Raw genomic sequence first — 20,039 nt, forward strand, 5'->3', positions numbered from 1 at the left:
CTATTCTAATCCCATTTTCAAGCACTTGGCCTGTAGCCTTGTATGCTATGGCATTTCAAGTGCTCATCTAAATACTTCTTAAATGTTGTAAGGGTTCCTGCCTCTACCACCTCTTCAGGCAGTGTGTTCCAAATTCCAACCATGTTCTGGGTGAAAAATAATTTCCTCAAATCCCCTCTAAACCTCCTGCCCCTTACCTTAAATTTATGCCCCCTGGTTATTAACAGCTACGCTAAGGGAAAAGGTTTCTTCCTATCTAACCTAACAATGACCCTCATAATTTTGTATATCTCAATCATGTTCCCCCTCGGCCTTCTCTGCTCTAAGGAAAACAACCCTAGCCTATCCAGTTTCTCTTCATAGCTGAAATGCTCCAGCCCAGGCAACATTCTGGTGAATCTGCTCTGCACCCTCTCCAGTGTGATGCCCAGAACTGTACACAGTACTCCAGCTGTGTCCTAACTAGTGTTTTATACAGCTCCATCATAACCTCCCTGGTCTTATATTCTATGACTTGGCTAATAAAGGCAAGTGTCCCATATGCCTTTCTAGCCACCTTATCCACCTGTGCTGCTGCCTTCAGTGATCTATGACCTTCTGTACTTCCTAGGGTCCTACCATCCACTGCATATTCCCTTGCCTTGTTAGTCCTCCCAAAATGCATCACCTCACACTGCTCAGGATTAAATTCCATTTGCTACTGCTTCGCCCATCTTACCAGCCCATCTGTATTGTCCTGTAATCTAAGGCTTTCCTCCTCACTATTTACAACACCACCAATTTTCGTGTGATCTGTGAACTTACTGATCATACCTCCTTTATTGACATCTAAATCATTAATGTACACTACAAACAGCAAGGGTCCCAGCACAGATCCTTGCGATACACCACTGGTCACAGGCTTTCACTCGCAAAAACAACTCTCGACCATCACCCTCTGCCTCCTGCCACGAAGCCAATTTTGGATCCAATTTGCCAAATTGCCCTGGATCCCATGGGCTCTTACCTTCTTAACCAATCTCCCATATGGGACCTTATCAAAAGCCTTAATGAAGTCCATGTAGACTACATCAACTGCCTTACCCTCATCTACACATCTAGTCACCTCCTTGAATTAGAATTAGAATTAGAACATTACAGCGCAGTACAGGCCCTTCGGCCCTCGATGTTGCGCCGACCTGTGAAACCATCTGACCGACACTATTCCATTTTCATCCATATGTCTATCCAATGACCACTTAAATGCCCTTAAAGTTGGCGAGTCTACTACTGTTGCAGGCAGGGCGTTCCACGTCCCTACTACTCTCTGAGTAAAGAAACTACCTCTAACATCTGTCCTATATCTATCACCCCTCAACTTAAAGCTATGTCCCCTCGTGTTTGCCATCACCATCCGAGGAAAAAGACTCTCACTATCCACCCTATCTAACCCTCTGATTATCTTATATGTCTCTATTAAGTCACCTCTCCTCCTCCTTCTGTCCAACGAAAACAACCTCAAGTCCCTCAGCCTTTCCTCGTAAGACCTTCCCTCCATACCAGGCAACATCCTCGTAAATCTCCTCTGCACCCTTTCCAAAGCTTCCACATCCTTCCTATAATGCGGTGACCAGAACTGCACGCAATACTCCAGATGCGGTCTCACCAGAGTTTTGTACAGCTGCAGCATGACCTCGTGGCTCCGAAACTCGATCCCCCTACTAATAAAAGCTAACACACCATATGCCTTCTTAACAGCCCTATTAACCTGGGTAGCAACTTTCAGGGATTTATGTACCTGGACACCAAGATCTCTCTGTTCATCTACACTACCAAGAATCTTCCCATTAGCCCAGTACTCTGCATTCCTGTTACTCCTTCCAAAGTGAATCACCTCACACTTTTCCGCATTAAACTCCATTTGCCATCTCTCAGCCCAGCTCTGCAGCCTATCTATGTCCCTCTGTACCCTACAACATCCTTCGGCACTATCCACAACTCCACCGACCTTAGTGTCATCTGCAAATTTACTAACCCACCCTTCTACACCCTCTTCCAGGTCATTTATAAAAATGACAAACAGCAGTGGCCCCAAAACAGATCCTTGCGGTACACCACTAGTAACTAAACTCCAGGATGAACATTTGCCATCAACCACCACCCTCTGTCTTCTTTCAGCTAGCCAATTTCTGATCCAAAGCTCTAAATCACCTTCAACACCATACTTCCGTATTTTCTGCAATAGCCTACCGTGGGGAACCTTATCAAACGCCTTACTGAAATCCATATACACCACATCCACTGCTTTACCCTCATCCACCTGTTTGGTCACCTTCTCGAAAAATTCAATAAGGTTTGTGAGGCACGACCTACCCTTCACAAAACCGTGCTGACTATCGCTAATGAACTTATTCTTTTCAAGATGATTATAAATCCTGTCTCTTATAACCTTTTCCAACATTTTATCCACAACCGAAGTAAGGCTCACAGGTCTATAATTACAAGTCAGTCTCTACTCCCCTTCTTGAACAAGGGGACAACATTTGCTATCCTCCAGTCTTCCGGCACTATTCCTGTCGACAATGACGACATAAAGATCAAGGACAAAAGCTCTGCAATCTCCTCCCTAGCTTCCCAGAGAATCCTAGGATAAATCCCATCTGGCCCAGGGGACCTATCTATTTTCACACTTTCCAAAATTGATAACACATCCTCCTTGTGAACCTCAATCCCATCTAGCCTAGTCGTCTGTATCTCAATATTCTCCTCGACAACATTTTCTTTCTCTACTGTAAATACTGACGAAAAATATTCATTTAACGCTTCCCCTATCTCCTCTGATTCCACACACAACTTCCCACTACTATCCTTGATTGGCCCTAATCTAACTCTAGTCATTCTTTTATTCCTGATATACCTATAGAAAGCCTTAGGGTTTTCCCTGATCCTATCCGCCAATGACTTCTCGTGTCCTCTCCTTGCTCTTCTTAGCTCTCCCTTTAGATCCTTCCTGGCTAGCTTGTAACTCTCAAGCGCCCTAACTGAGCCTTCACGTCTCATCCTAACATAAGCCTTCTTCTTCCTCTTGACAAGCGCTTCAACTTCTTTAGTAAACCACGGCTCCCTCGCTCGACAACTTCCTCCCTGCCTCACAGGTACATACTTATCAAGGACACGCAGTAGCTGCTCCTTGAATAAGCTCCACATTTCGATTGTGCCCATCCCCTGCAGTTTCCTTCCCCATCCTACGCATCATAATTTCCTTTCCCCCAGCTATAATTCTTGCCCTGCGGTATATACCTGTCCCTGCCCATCGCTAAGGTAAACCTAACCGAATTGTGATCACTATCACCAAAGTGCTCACCTACATCTAAATCTAACACCTGGCCGGGTTCATTACCCAGTACCAAATCCAATGTGGCATCACCCCTGGTTGGCCTGTCTACATACTGTGTCAGAAAACCCTCCTGCACACACTGGACAAAAACTGACCCATCTAAAGTACTCGAACTATAGTATTTCCAGTCAATATTTGGAAAGTTAAAGTCCCCCATAACAACTACCCTGTTGCTCTCGCCCCTGTCGAGAATCATCTTCGCTATCCTTTCCTCTACATCTCTGGAACTATTCGGAGGTCTATAGAAGACTCCCAATAGGGTGACCTCTCCTCTCCTGTTTCTAACCTCGGCCCATACTACCTCAGTAGACGAGTCCTCAAACGTCCTTTCTGCCGCTGTAATACTCTCCTTGATTAACAATGCCACCCCCCCCCACCTTTTACCATCTTCTCTGTTCTTACTGAAACATCTAAATCCCGGAACTTGCAACATCCATTCCTGCCCCTGCTCTACCCATGTCTCCGAAATGGCCACTACATCGAGATCCCAGGTACCAACCCATGCTGCAAGCTCACCCACCTTATTCCGGATGCTCCTGGCGTTGAAGTAGACACACTTTAAACCAAGTTCTTGCTTGCCAGTGCCCTCTTGCGTCCTTGTAACCTTATCCCTGACCTCACTACTCTCAACATCCTGAACACTGGAACTACAATTTAGGTTCCCATTCCCCTGCTGAATTAGTTTAAACCCCCCCGAAGAGCACTAGCAAATCTCCCCCCCAGGATATTGGTACCCCTCTGGTTCAGGTGAAGACCATCCTGTTTGTAGAGGTCCCACCTACCCCAGAAAGAGCCCCAATTATCCAGGAAACCAAAACCCTCCCTCCTACATCATCCCTGCAGCAAAACTCAATCAAGTTAGTTAGACATGATCTCCCCCTGACAAAGCCATGCTGACTATCCCTGATTAATCCCTGCCTCTCCAAGTGGAGATTAATCCTGTCCCACAGAATTTTTTCCAATAGTTTCCCAACCACTGATGTCAGACTCACTGACCTGTAATTACCTGGTTTATCCTTACTATCCTTCTTGAATAATGGTACCACATTTGCTATCCTCCAGTCCTCTGGTACCTCTCCTGTGGCCAGAGAGGATTTGAAAATTTGTTTCAGAGCCCCTGCTATCTCCTCCCTTGCCTCACATAACAGCCTGGGATACATTTCATCTGGGCCTGGGGATTTATCTGTTTTTAAGCCCGCTAAAACAGCTAATACTTCCTCCCTTTCAATACTAATATGTTCAAATATATCACAATCCCCCTCCCTGATCTCTACACCGACTTCGTTCTTCTCCATAGTGAACACAGATGAAAAGTAATCATTTAAAACCTCACCTATATCCTCCGGCTCCACAGATTGCCACTTTGGTCCCTAATGGGCCCTATTCTTTCCCTGTTTATCCTTTTGCCCTTAATATACTCATAAAATGCCTCAGGATTTTCCTTTATCTTGCCCGCCAGTGTTTTTACATGTCCCCTCTTCGCTCTCCTTACTTTTTTAAGTACCCCCCTACACTTTCTGTACTCCTCTGGGGTCTCCGCTGTTTTCAGCGCTCTGAATCTGCCATAGGCCTCCTTTTTTTTCCTGATCCAATCCTCTATATCCCTTGACGTCCAGGGTTCCCTGGACTTGTTGGTCCTACCCTTCACCTGAACGGGTATATGTTGGCTCTGAACTCTCACTATTTCCTCTTTGAATGACTCCCACTGGTCTGATGTAGACTTTCCTACAAGTCAGGTTCTGGAGTCAATGTTGAGGACTCCCAGGGCAACTCCGCCCCAAATGTATGCCACTGTGCTGCCACCTCTGGCGAGTCTGTCCTGCCCTTTGGACAGGACATACCCAGGAATGACGGTGGTGGTGTCTGGGACATTGGATGTAAGATATGTTTCCATGAGTATGATCCTGTCAGGCTATTGCTTGACTTACCTGTGGGACAATTCCCCCAATTTTGGCACAAGCTCCCAGATGTTTGTGAGGAGGACATTGCAGGGTTGGCAGGGTTGGGTTTGCCATTGTCGTTTCTGGTGCCTAGGTCGATGCCAGGTGTTCCGTCTGGTGTTATTCTTTTTCAACTTTTGTGTAGCAGTTTTGTATAATTGAATGGTGATGCCAATGCCTCTGCCACCCAGCCTGAACTGATCACTATTCATTGCCATTTCCAGCCATTTCTCTGGGAGCTCCACCAGTCTCCTGTCAAAGTTATGGCAGGTGATTCAGGAGAACCCCTCCGAAATTTACGGCCTAAGTCTTTTATTTGCTTTTTTGAAAAGAACTAGATGTTTATGATTTCACCTTTAAGCCAATCAAAAGCTCAAAATTTGGAAGATTGAAATGTTTGGGTTAGAGGGAAGAGCAGCCCAATTCTTGATATGTATTTTACTATTCAACCAGGAAGAGGGCTACACATTAGATAAACTTGTTAGCAGGCCCAAAACCTACAGTGCCTGGGTAAGTAAACTTATTTACAGGACTTGAAAGATTAAGATTTGAAAATGACTCCCAGTTGCATTTCAAAATCTAACACCAGATTATAAGGAGTAGATTTTTTTTTACTGAAAGATTATTTAATTTTCTTTATTGTTACTATTTGTCCTTCATTCCATTTTTTTTCTTTTGCTTCCTGTGCAGAGGGAGAAGTGGAGGCAGAGTGGCTAAAGGATGCAGGCCTTTCAGGCCTAGTTAGTGGAGACACCCAAGAGAGCATAGCATTACTGTCCACCCTAACCCGCACCCAAGCGGAAGCTGTTCAGAGAAGAGTGGAAACATTTACAATGACAATGAAGAAAAAGAACAAGCAACACTTCCCTGATGTCAGGGACATCTTTAGTCCACAGGTAGGAGGGCACATTTGGTTTCAAAGAAATCGGTGAAGCAGGTCTCTCATTCTCTTGAAGTTTAGATCACAGAAAGAGGGCTCATGTGATGGAGAGTTTAATCACAGGAATTGCCAACGTTAAGACAGTTCTCCCTGTATAGTGAGGAGCAAGCTCTGAAATTGGCAGGGCTTGTAGGGGCAAAGGCAAAGAATGAACATCACAGTTAAAGGCACAAAGACACAAAATATGCATTAGCAATACTGGTTCTTGTTGCCAGCCTGAAACTTTATGGAGTTCTCCTGATTTTCTGCTGTAATTTAGAGTAAGTATGCGGGAAAGCAGCAGAACTCCTAGAGGGACAGTGTTATCAGCCATTTGCACCATTTCTCTGTGGGTTCCGGCAACCTCCCAGCACAGGGAGATCGGGAGAACACCTACAGAATTTCAGGATCATTATTTGGTGTCATGCTAGGCCCCCACCTGCCAAGAATGAGGCACATTAATTTTGTCATGAAGATTTATTTTAAATTGTTACTGGAGTGAAGAAAGGACTTGTTAAACAGATCAGCTGTGGCTGGAAAAGACATTTGCGTATTAACAGACAGTGTTTGGAAGGACAAAGCAGCCATTCCCTGACATATTTAACCCACAATGGACTTTTGATCACCAGACGTTGAAGGTGGGGGAGCTCGCATTCCAGGTTGACTGCTAAGATGGCCGAATACACAAATGGACATGGTCAAACCAGCTAGTCACATGACTAATCTCCTGGGCAATCTGAGTTTTTTGAATTTGTAAAAACAGTTTGGGCATAAAGCAGAATGCTCCTGGACTGAGAAGATCTCTCTTGGCTGGCTTGCCACAGCCTCTCCTGTCTGCCTGCTCCCATCTCTTTCTTACAAACCTCTGAATCCACTGAAGACACATGAACCTTTCGAGAGAAATGTCTCCTACAGCGAACAAGGTTTAAGAAGAATACTGGGCCCCAATGAAAAGCAAGATCTACCCACAATCAAGGACTCTACAGTGAGCTCAAAGAACAGTAACAAAAACTCTTCAGATATTGCCTCAAACATTCCACTTTATTTTTCTTCTGCTCTTTTCTGACTCTATTTGCATGTGGGTATCGCATGGTGTGTTTAAAATTAAACCCTGTTATGGTAAGACCAGGTGAAGACTGAGAGGGACCCCTGGACACATTTCTCACTTGGTCGTAACAGTGGCATAGTGACAACAACAGTTTGCATTTATTTAGTGCCTTTCATGTGGAAAATTGTCCCAAGCATTCAAAGAATCAAGGAAAATGGAATATTAAACCGTGAACATTAAGAACTGCACAGTGGAGGCAAGAGGAGGGAAAGTCAGAGGAGAGAGTCACAGCTGGTGCAATCTATCTCCTGTTTTTTTTCTACAGTGAACATTCATTGTAGTCTAGCAGCATGTAAAAGGTAAGTAAACTGAAGATGGACAACAATTTACAAGGTGATAAATTAAATAATGACCATAAAAAGTGATCTCTCCTGTCCAATATCTTAAAGACCATGATGGGTGGTGCAATGGCACAATGTATTGGAATGTACCAAAGAGCAATGAGACTGGATTTTGAGCTCCTGTTTTTCCATACAGCAAGTTCCCAATTTTTACTACATCACTTATGGGATCCACAAAGGACATCTGTACCTATACCAATTTCAAAATTTGCAAATGACACAAAATTTAGAAGTATTGTGAACCATGAGGAGGATAGTGATAAACTTCAAAAGGAAATAGACAGGCTGGTGGAATGGGCAGGCACGTGGCAGATGAAATTTAATGCAGGGAAGTGTGAAGTGATTCACTTTGCTAGGATGAATGAGGAGAGGCAATATAAAATAAAAGATACAATTCTAAAGGGGGTGCAGGAGCAGAGAGACCTGGGATCTATGTGCACAAATCATTGAAGGTTGCAGGGCAGGTTGAGAAAGTAGTTAATAAAGAATATGGGATCCTGGACTTTATAAATAGGGGCATAGAGTACAAAAGCAAGGACGTTATGATGAACCTGTATGAAACACTGGTTCGGCCTCAACTGGAGTATTGTGTTCAATTCTGGGCAGGACACCTTTGGAAGGATGTGAAGAATTAGAGACAGTAGACAAAAGATTCACAGGAATGATTCCAGGGATGAGGAGCTTCAGTTACGTAAATTGATTGGAGAAGCTGGGTCTGTTCTCCATGGAGAAGAGAAGGTTAAGAGGAAATTTCGTAGAGGTGTTCAAAATGATCAGGGGTCTGGACAGAGTAGATAGAGAGAAATTGTTCCTGATGACAGATGGACTGAGAACCAGAGGACACCGATTTAAGGTGATTGGCAAAAGGAGCAACGGCAACATGAGGAAAAACCTTTTTACGCAGCAAGTGGTTAGGATCTGGAATGCACTGCTTGAGAGTGTGATGGAGGCAGATTCAATCATGGCTTTCTAAAGAGAATTGGATAATATCTGAAGAGAAAAAAGTTGTAAGGTTATGGGGAAAAGGTGGGGGAGTGGGACTAGGTGAGTTGCTGTTGCAGAGAACTGGCATGGATGCAATGGGCAGAATGGCCTCCTTCTGTGCTGTAACTATTCTATGATATATAAAAATATATAATATAAAAAATTAAAAAATATGTATTTTAAGTATGTTTCTATCTGTAGCACAAAAAAGTCATGCTTTACTGACTGGCTCAAATCATCAAAGTGTCAACATTACTGATGGTGATAAAAGCAGATGAAAACTTGTTCATCTGACATTCCTCTGTCAAGTATTATATTTAAACACATTTAAAATAAAATGGGTTAATTGTCCTACTTAAATTGCTAAAAAAAAATGCCATACAAAACCATTAATAGTTTGTTTGCTGATATCACCAAAAATAATTTCTAGACTCATGATTTTAGCTCAGGTAGAAAAACCTACCTGCATCACATATCGTACTTCATGCCATGTCACATATTATATCACTACATGCCAACTGTGTTTTCCCCTCATTGCCTTCCAAGGCTCTCCATGATTCAAGACCTTAGTCCATCTATGTGTAGTCAATCTTAATTCCAGAATACCCCATGCAAAATTCTAGCAATTTCTCAAAAAAAGCCATTGCATTTCAAGTGAACGTTCACAACCTGGGTGTCATATTTGACCCTGAGATGAGCTTCCAACCACATATTCATGCTATCACTAAGACCACCTATTTCCACCTGTGTGACATTGCCCAACTGTACCCTTGCCTCAGCTCATCTGCTGCTGAAACCCTTATCCATACCTTTGTTGCCTCTGAACTTGACTATTCCAATTCGCTCCTGGCTGGCCTCCCACGTTCTACCCACCGTAAACTTGAGGACTTCCAAAACGCTGCTGCATGTGTCCTTATTCATACCATGTCCCGTTCACTCATCACCCCTGTGTCGCTGACCTACAAAGGCTCCCAGTCAAAGAAATCTCGATTTTAATATTCTCACCCTTGTTTTCAAATCCCTCCATGGACTCACCCCCTCCCTATCTCTACAACCCTCCAAGATAACTGTGCTTCTCTAATCTAGCCTCTTGAGCATCCCTGATTTTAATTGCTCCACCATTGGTAGATGCGCCTTCAGTTGCCTAGGCCCTAAGCTCTGGAATTCACTTGCTAAATCTCTCTGCCTCGCTACTGCTATTTTCCTCCTTTAAGAGGCCCCTTAAAACCTCCCTCTTTGACCCAACATTTGGCCATCTGCATTAATATTGCCTTTTCTGGCTCAGTGTCAAATTCTGCTTTATATAACGCTCTGTGAAGTGCCTTGGAATGTTTTAATATGTTAGAGGCACTGTATAAATACAAGCTATTGTTGTGAAATGACGTCCTGCCACCAGTGTCCCTTTTTAATAGCGCCACTCATTTGCAGTAATTTTAAGTTGACCAGCGAGAGGCCACAAATACAAAATCAGACATTCTTCATTTATTGCCAACCTACACAACAAGATAATCTCTTTTTATTTTTGGCAGTGTTTAGTTTAGAGATACAGCACTGAAACAGGCCCTTCGGCCCACCGAGTCTGTGCCGACCATCAACCACCCATTTATACTAATCCTACATTAAACCCATATTCCTACCACATCCCCACCTGTCCCTATATTTCCCTACCACCTACCTATACTAGGGGCAATTTATAATGGCCAATTAACCTATCAACCGGCAAGTCTTTGGCATGTGGGAGGAAACCGGAGCACCCGGAGGAAATCCACGCAGACACAGGGAGAACTTGCAAACTCCACACAGGCAGTACCCAGAATACCCCCAGTGGGGAAAGGAAAACAATACCTGTCCTTTTTCTTATACATTCAATAAATGCCAAACACGGCTGAATTTTATGAGGCTGGCTAAAGTTCCACCGCCAAGGCTGAAAGTGGGAGACGAGCCTGTTTTGGCTTGCGGCATGACCCGGGAAGGCATTTTCCTGGGAGTGGCCAACTAAGTAGGTGCCAGGGCTGCCATCTCTATTGAGGACGGTGGCCCACCCCCAAGAACTGCCAACCCAATCAGAGGGCTTGCAGTCTCACCAGTCTCAGCAGTACCACTGCTAGCGGTGGCCATTGCTGGGGCTGCACCTGCAGGATGAGGATGCATCAGTAGCCATGTACCCCCGAAGGCCAGCCACTGGCAAAATGGCATGGTGGTGGGAAGACATTGCAAATGCTGAATACTCAATACTTTTTTCCAGAATGTTTTTTTTTTGACACTACAATGGCCAGAATTTGCGGAATAAATACATGTGAATGGTGCATCCATTATTAATGTGCAAGTTGACCAACCACTTGAGGTGAGGAAGAGATATATCCCATGAATTGCAATTCATCACAAATTGCTGGATGATTTGCACGACTCATCTTTTGTGCTGCTCAGTTAGCTTTGTGAAACCAGCATCTCACACCTAACCTCTACCTGGCTTATATGAAGTTTATGCATTTGCACATTAATTGTCCAATAAACTCGCTACAGAAAGTTAAGTCTACTTATCATAACCCTTTTAGCAACATGATAATTGTTAATAACTATCGATGAACCTCACTGGCACTTAAAATGAACAATTAGAGGTGTGGAGTCTTATTCCTTAAGATAGTGGAATGTTGAAAACTTTTAAAATGGAAACTTTTAATTTTTTTTTCTTTGCTGTTTCTTCTTTCTTTCTCCCCTTGAACCACTTTCTTTCCCTCTCTTTATTTCTCTTCCTTGATTTGACATTCAATTTGACATTCAATTCAGCCATTCTAATTCACCCTCCTTCTCCATCCCTCCTGTCTTTATTTCATTAAATTTTATTGATTAAGGTGTTACAGTCAAGTGAGGAGGGGCCGAAGGGCTTCTCTCTTTTCCCTCTCCATGTTTGAAAACAACAGGTTTAATTCATTCTTAAAGTGGATGTACTAGCCAATTCAGTAGGTGTTTGATTACTTACTTGCGAGGATCATAACAAGAACCAGAGAAAGTGGTTTAACCTTATTGTACCTAAACCGAACTAATAAAATAATAAACAATGCGCCACTTTCACTCACACACACACTCTAGAGGTTCACACACACACAAATAGGTTACATAGTGGGGAAAGGTAGATTGGTTGAGTTAGAGTCCATAGAAAAAAGAGAGATACAGTCTGTGGCATTTGGTAATTCAGCTGACTTCTAGCTGAATTCGGTGGTATTCAAAATAAATGCTAGTAGAAGGGTTATTTTAAAAAGGCAGGGTTCTTTATCCCCAGCCAAGTGTCCTCATAATTTATTGTGCAACAGTGCACACCATGAAGCTGCAATTTATGAACGCATATCATAGAATCATAGAAGGTTTATCGCACAGAAAGAGGCCACTTGGCCCATCATGTCTGCGCTGGTTGAAAAAAAAAGAGCCACCCAGTCTAATCCCACTTTCCAGCATTTGGTCTGTAGCCTTGGAGGTTACGGCACTTCAGGTGCATATCCAGGGCACCTTTTAAATGAGATGAGGTTTTCTGCCCCTACCGCCCTTTCCTGTAGTGAGTTCCAGACCCCCACCACCCTCGGGCTGAAAAAAACTTTCCTCATCTCCCCTCTAATCCTTCTACTTTAAATCTATGCCCTCTGGTCACTGACCTCTCTGCTAAGGTAATTAGGCCCTTCACAGCCATTCTGTCCAGGCTGTTCATAATTTTGTATATCACAATCAAATCTCTCCTCAGCCTCCTCTGTTCCAAGGAGAACAACACCAGCCGACTCAATTTTTCCTCATAGCTGCAATTTTCTTGTCCTGGCAACATCCTCATAAATCTCCTCTGTACCCTCTCTAGTGCAATTACATACTTTCTGTAATGAGGTGACCAGAACTGCACACAGTGCTCAAGTTGTGGCCTAACTAACGTTTTATATAGTTCCACATAACCTCCCTGCTGTTATATTCTACGCCTCAGCTAATAAAGGAAAGGATTCCAGATGCTTTCTGAAACAGCTTATCAACCTGTCCTGCCACCTTCAGGGATTTGTGGACATACACTTCATGGTCCCTCACTTCCTCTACACCTCTTCTTATCCTCCCATTTATTGTGTATTCCTTTGCCTTATTTGAACTTCCCAAATGCATCACCTCACACTTCTCTGGGTTAAATTCCATTTGCCACTTATCTGCCTACTTGACCAGTCCATTGACCTCTTCCTGCAGTCTACAGCTACCCTGCTCGCTATCAACCACATAGCCAATTTTTGTGTCGTCTGCAAACTTCTTGACCATTCCCCTACATTTACGTCCAAATTGTTAATCTATAACACAAAAAGCAGGGAACCTAGTACTGAGCCCTGCAGAACCCCACTGGAAACAGCCTTCCAGTCGCAAAAACACCCATCAACAATTACCCTTTGTTTCCTGCCACTGAGCCAATTTTGTACCCAGCTTGCTACATTCCCCTGGATCCCATGGGCTTTTTTTTAATCAGTCTGTCATGTGGGATCTTGTCAAAAACCTTGCTAAAATCCATGTAGACCACATCAACCGTACTACCCTCATCAATCATCCTTGTTACTTCCTCAAAAAATTCAATCAAGTTAGTCAGGTGTGACCTTCCCTTAACAAATCCATGCTGACTATCCTTGATTAATCTGTACCTTTCTAAGTGACAGTTTATCCTGTGTCTCAGAATTGATTCCAATAATTTGTCCACTACTGAGGTTATACTGACTGGCCTATTATATGGTCTATTCCTCCTGCTTTTTTAAACAAAGGTACAACGTTAGCACAACTCCAATCTTCTGGCACCACACCTGTATCCAGTGAAGATTAATAGTCAGAATTTCCACTATTTCCTCTCTGGCTTCTTTTAACAGCCTGGGGTACATTTCATCCAGCCTTGGTGATTTATCCGCTTTCAAGGATACTATTCCCCTTAATACTTCCTCTATCCCTAAGTTGATCACATGCAATACTTCACACTACTCCTCCTTAACTACAATGTCTGCATCACCCCCCTCTTTTGTGAAGACAGAAGCAAAGTATTCATTAAGAACCATACCAACATCTTCCACCTCCACACATAGGTTACCTTTTTGGTCTTTTATGGGTCCTACTCTTTCCTTAGTTTTCCTCTTACTCTTAATGTAATGTAATGATTAAACATCTTTGGGTTCTCCTTGATTTTACTTGCCAATATTCTTTCATGCCCTCTCTGCTTTCTGAATCCCTTAAATCTCCCCTTTGAATGCCTCCCACTGCTCAGACACTGATTTACCTTCAACTAGCTGTTTCCAGTCCACTTTCACTAAATCACTTCTCCGTTTAGTAAAATTGGCCTTGCCCCACTTTAGAACTTTAACTCCTTTTCTATCCTTGTCCTTTTCCATAATTATGTTAAAGTTGACTGAATTATGATCACTACCACCAAGATACTGTCCCACTGCCACTCCTTCCACCTGCCCAGCTTCATTACCTAAAACCAAGTCCAGAACCGCAGCCTCTCTTGTTGGACTTGCTATTTAGAGGAGAATACTGAGATTCAGGCTACTAGGCTAGATGGGATTGAGGTTCACAAGGAGGATGTGTTATCAATTTTGGAAAGTGTGAAAATAGATAAGTTCCCTGGGCCAGATGGGATTTATCCTAGGATTCTCTGGGAAGCTAGGGAGGAGATTGCAGAGCCTTTGTCCTTGATCTTTATGTTGTCATTGTCGACAGGAATAGTGCCGGAAGACTGGAGGATAGCAAATGTTGTCCCCTTGTTCAAGAAGGGGAGTAGAGACAGCCCTGGTAATTATAGACCTGTGAGCCTTACTTCGGTTGTGGGTAAAATGTTGGAAAAGGTTATAAGAGACAGGATTTATAATCATCTTGAAAAGAATAAGTTCATTAGCGATAGTCAGCACGGTTTTGTGACGGGTAGGTCGTGCCTCACAAACCTTATTGAGTTTTTCGAGAAGGTGACCAAACAGGTGGATGAGGGTAAAGCAGTGGATGTGGTGTATATGGATTTCAGTAAGGCGTTTGATAAGGTTCCCCATGGTAGGCTATTGCAGAAAATACGGAAGTATGGGGTTGAAGGTGATTTAGAGCTTTGGATCAGAAATTGGCTAGCTGAAAGAAGACAGAGGGTGGCGGTTGATGGCAAATGTTCATCCTGGAGTTTAGTTACTAATGGTGTACCGCAAGGATCTGTTTTGGGGCCACTGCTGTTTGTCATTTTTATAAATGACCTGGAAGAGGGTGTAGAAGGGTGGGTTAGTAAATTTGCGGCTGACACTGAGGTCGGTGGAGTTGTGGATAGTGCCGAAGGATGTTGTAGGGTACAGAGGGACATAGATAGGCTGCAGAGCTGGGCTGAGAGATGGCAAATGGAGTTTAATGCGGAAAAGTGCGAGGTGATTCACTTTGGAAGGAGTAACAGGAATGCAGAGTACTGGGCTAATGGGAAGATTCTTGGTAGTGTAGATGAACAGAGAGATCTTGGTGTCCAGGTGCATAAATCCCTGAAGGTTGCTACCCAGGTTAATAGGGCTGCTAAGAAGGCATATGGTGTGTTAGCTTTTATTAGTAGGGGGATCGAGTTTCGGAGCCACGAGGTCATGCTGCAGCTGTACAAAACTCTGGTGAGACCGCACCTGGAGTATTGCGTCCAGTTCTGGTCACCGCATTATAGGAAGGATGTGGAAGCTATGGAAAGGGTGCAGAGGAGATTTACTAGGATGTTGCCTGGTATGGAGGGAAGGTCTTACGAGGAAAGGCTGAGGGACTTGAGGTTGTTTTCGTTGGAGAGAAGGAGGAGGAGAGGTGACTTAATAGAGACATATAAGATAATCAGAGGGTTAGATAGGGTGAATAGTGAGAGTCTTTTTCCTCGGATGGTGATGGCAAACACGAGGGGACATAGCTTTAAGTTGAGGGGTGATAGATATAGGACAGATGTCAGAGGTAGTTTCTTTACTCAGAGAGTAGTAGGGGCGTGGAATGCCCTGCCTGCAACAGTAGTAGACTCGCCAACTTTAAGGGCATTTAAGTGGTCATTGGATAGACATATGGATGAAAATGGAATAGTGTAGGTCAGATGGTTTCACAGGTCGGCGCAACATCGAGGGCCGAAGGGCCTGTACTGCGCTGTAATGTTCTAAAAAAAATATATACTGGCCACAAAAGATCCCCTGAATGCATTACCTCTCCATATGCTTGTACCCAACGGCAACCAAAATGCACTTTCTCCAACTCCTGAGGCTGGCTAGTTCTTAATGCAGTACTGATACTTTGCTGTCTTAAAGACACACCACATATTTCCCGGAGAGAAAAAAAAAGACAGGATCATGACAATAGAAAAAGTTTATAATATGCTTCATTTTGCATTTCCTCCTTCCTCCGTTATTCTTTATTTCTATACAGCTGCCTGAGTTGCCCCACTTCCTCCTTTAGTCTTTCAGCTAGAAAGGGAATAATATGAGCCAATGAGTACCATCATACCAACCATCAATATCACTCTCTGATTACTTGACAGTAGCTGAGTTATATACAGAGTCATATACAGGGTCTTTATGTTAACTTTCAGGCCTCAAGTACAAATGAAGCTTCAGCTGCTGAAACTGATGAACATGAAAAAGAAGATACCACTGAGAAAGTGGAAGGTATGAAAATAGTACAGAAAATAGCAAATGTGCTTATATTTACCATTTTGGCTGTTTTTGCTTCTTGTTTTCCAATTACTATTGCTCAATTTGATGAAAGAGTACTTGACTTGTGTTTTGAGCTGCAGAGTTTCCAAAGCCCTATGGGCTCTGTTCAGCTGTGGCTATAAGTGGTGCTTTTAAGTTAATTCCTTAATGACTCTTGAATTGCGTTTTGAGATCAAACATTTAGCAGTTTTTAAAAATGTGCTCTGCAATTCTTAAAAAACAGTTAATTTTTAAAAAACTTTCGTGGTTTCAAAGTTGAGTTACTGTTTTAGGTAGACCTGTGACATGTTATGTCATGGACGATTTATGCAGACGATGCCACCTTTGGGTACAATTCCTATGAAATGTTGTGATGTGGCAGCCTTTTGTAACATATAAAATAGATTGCTGTTTGGTTACAATGCTGTTTATGTCCCATATTCATAAGGTAGAGTTATACAGTTAGGGATGTAAAGGAGCAGTAAGTATGGAAGTCCTGTTCTCAGCTAGAGTTCATCAGCTGGAAGGACAGTAACAAGCATCTCTTTTCCTTCTAGGGCAACTGAACGACCTGGTTACCAAGGATGAAGGTATCCAACACACAGCTGATATCAATTTAGAAATATCTTACTCTGAGCAGGCTGCAAACATGAAAGAAAAATCAAGCAACATAAATCCTAAAGGAGAGGAGGACGCATCCCTACCCGTAAGTAGAATTGTAGAACGATACAGCATAGAAGGGAGCCATTTGGCCCATTGTGTCTGTGCCTGCTTTTTGAAAGAACTATTCAATTAGTTCCTGCTCTTTCCCTGAAACCCTGCACAATTTTCCCCTTTAAGTATATATTCCATTTTAATTTGACAGTAACTCTGAAATCTGCTTCCCCCACCCTTTCAGGCAATGCATTCCATTTCATAATATGTTGCTGCATAAGGTTTTTTCTTCACGTCACCTCTGATCTTTTGCCAAGACCTGCTTTTACACCTGGGCAGCTTTATGTAGCTTTCCAGAGTGAGACATTTTGATTCTGTTAAAGTCGTTAGGTGAAAGAATAACCAGAAATCCTGTATTTAAGAAAGTTCTATTGCAATAAAGATCCTAATTTCACACAAATGTTTTGCGGGTCTCTGTTATTTACTTTAAATCTGTGTTCTTTAGTTCCCAACCTTTCCATCGTTAGAAACAATTTTTCCTTATTTATTCTATCAAAATTCTTCATGATTTTGAACATCTCTATCAAATCTCCCCTTAACTTTCTCTGCTCTAAGGAGAACAACCCCCACTTCTCCAGTCTCTCCACATAACTGAAGTCCCGCATCCCAAGTACCATTCTAGTAAATCTCTTCTGCACCCTCTCCAAGATCATGATATCCTTCCTAAAGTGTGGTGTCCAGAGTTGGACACAATACTCTAACGAGGACCTACCAGTGATATATAATGGTTTAGTAAAACTTCTTTATTTTTGTACTCTATGCCTCTATTTATAAAGCCAAAGATCCCATATACCTTTTTAACAGCCTTCTCAACATGTCCTACCAACTTCAAAGATTTGTGTACACTCCCCGGTCTCTTTGTTCCTACACTACATTTAATATTGTACCATTTTTAGTTTATATTGCCTCTCCTCATTCTCCTTACCAAAATGGCTCACTTCACGCATCTCTGCATTATATTTCATCTGCCGTGTGCCTGCCTATTTCACCAGTCTTCCTACGTACTCCTGAAATCTTATACCATCTTTCTCATTGTTTATTACATTTCTGAATTTTGTGTCCTCTGCATACTGTTAGGACCGAGGTGGGAGGAGTGCACTGTTAATTCAATCCCAGTTTTCCACAGGTCACAACATATTTTTTTAATTTTCCCACATACTGAAACAGTCAATCAGGTACACTATTTTCACCAGAATAGAACATACGTACTGGGTTTCTTTACTGAACAGAAAAATTAACTGCACTGAGTATGAAGAAGGGAGTTTGGTAAGTGAGTGAATTTTAAGGGTTAATCTGTAGTTTTTGTTTTGTTTACATCTAGCAATTAATTGAATTTCCTGTTTCAGTTAAGTAAGTTAGGTTTTTTGCAGTTCTAAACTGGGGTATACTAACACTCTGAGAACGGCTGTAGCTAGTTAATTAGATAGCTAGCTTAAATTGGTTTCTGCGCTGTAGCAGAGCTCTAGCAGAGTTGACACAGCATTGTTTTCAGAGTATAAATTCAGGGGACTCTCAGTGCTGCTGGTCTGTACAGAGTTTGGTAAGGAGGGCAAAATAAATTTAATTCACAAAGTGTAAAGTGGGTGTTTGGTGTGTGAGGGAGGGGCTCCTTTCTTTATTTCTTCTGCCTTTTTCAGCCTCCAGTAGCTGCCTCTTTCTTTGCTACAGGGGAACAAGTTGATTGGTGAGTAACTGGTAAGTTATTTTACTTCTCATTGTAATAAAAGGTTTTTAAAGTTATGGTATGGCAGGTCAGCTTGGCTAAGTGGCATGTATGTCCTGTGGTATGTGGGAAGTCATGGCCACACCATGTGTCCTAGATGAACACATCTGCAGGGAGTATCACTAGCTGCAGAAACCTGAACTTGAGTGGTGGTTGGTTTTACTTATGTGCATTTGTGAGGCAGAGGGCTATGTGGCTAGCATGTTTAGGGAAGTGGTCACACTGCAGGTTAGGAGCCTGCAGGTAGAGAGGGAATGGGTGATCACCAGGCAGTCTGAAAACCAGGCAGGCAGTCCAGGAGTACCCTGAGTCTATCTAGCTTGCTAATTGATTTTCCATTTTGGATACTAATGAGAGTGATGGTTCCTCAGAAGAGTGCAGCCAGAGCAATGTTTGTGTCATCATGGGTGGCTCAACTGCACAGGAGGGCAGGAAGAAGAGTGGAAGAGCAATAGGGGATTTGATAGGGGATCAGACAGGTATTTCTGTGATAGTAAATGTGACTCCAGGGTGGTGTTGCCTCCCTGGTGCCAGGGTCAAGGATGTCAGAGTAGCTGCAGGATATCCTTCTGGGGAGGGTGAACAGCCAGTGGTCATGTTCCACATTGGCACCAATTACATAGGTAGGAAGAGGGATGAGGTCCTGAAAGCAGACTTTATGGAATTAGGAAGGAAATTAAAAAGCAGGACCTCCAAAACAGTAATCTCAGGATTACTCCCAGTATCACATGCTAGTGAGCATAGGTATAGGAGAATTGATCGATTTGAACATGTGGCTGGAGAATTGGTGCAGGGGGCAGGGAATCAGATTTTTGAGGCATTGGGACTGATTCTGGGGCAGGTGGGACCTGTACAAGTTGGACGGGTGACACCTTAACAGGATCAGAACTAATATCCTCACAGGGAGATTTGACTGCAGTTGGGGAGGGTTTAAACCAGCTTGTCAGGGGGATGGGAACCTGAGGGGTAGCTATAATTGGAAGGAAGTAAGGCTGGTAACAAGAAGTAGAAAAGTAGCAAGTGACATTAGAAGGCAGGTGAAACAAAGGTGAGCATCAACTGTGCTTAGAATGCAGAATGTCAAGAAAACAAGGTTAAGGGCACTCTACCTGAATGCAAGCAGCATTTGCATCGAGGTAGATGATTTAAAGGCCCAAATTGAGGTAAATGGTTGTGATCTAACTGCCATAATGGAAATGTGGCTACAGGGTGAACTGGGAACTGAATATTCAAGGATATTCAACATTTAGGAAGGACAGGCAAAAAG

The 20,039-nt window shown here is 43.0% G+C and overlaps 1 protein-coding gene across 2 annotated transcripts in view; it reads left to right on the forward strand.

The window, feature by feature from the left end:
• Window positions 1-20,039, forward strand: part of arhgap18 (Rho GTPase activating protein 18) — a 114,831-nt gene that overhangs the window by 40,455 nt on the left and 54,337 nt on the right. For both annotated transcript variants that reach the window (XM_068025145.1, XM_068025148.1), the window contains exons 3-5: window positions 6,007-6,212; window positions 16,233-16,308; window positions 16,893-17,041. In XM_068025145.1, coding sequence (XP_067881246.1) covers window positions 6,007-6,212; window positions 16,233-16,308; window positions 16,893-17,041 — 431 coding nt within the window. The remainder of the gene's footprint in view (window positions 1-6,006; window positions 6,213-16,232; window positions 16,309-16,892; window positions 17,042-20,039) is intronic.

This window comes from Heterodontus francisci, chromosome 3 (genome assembly GCF_036365525.1).
Source record: "Heterodontus francisci isolate sHetFra1 chromosome 3, sHetFra1.hap1, whole genome shotgun sequence".
Lineage (NCBI taxonomy): Eukaryota > Metazoa > Chordata > Chondrichthyes > Heterodontiformes > Heterodontidae > Heterodontus > Heterodontus francisci.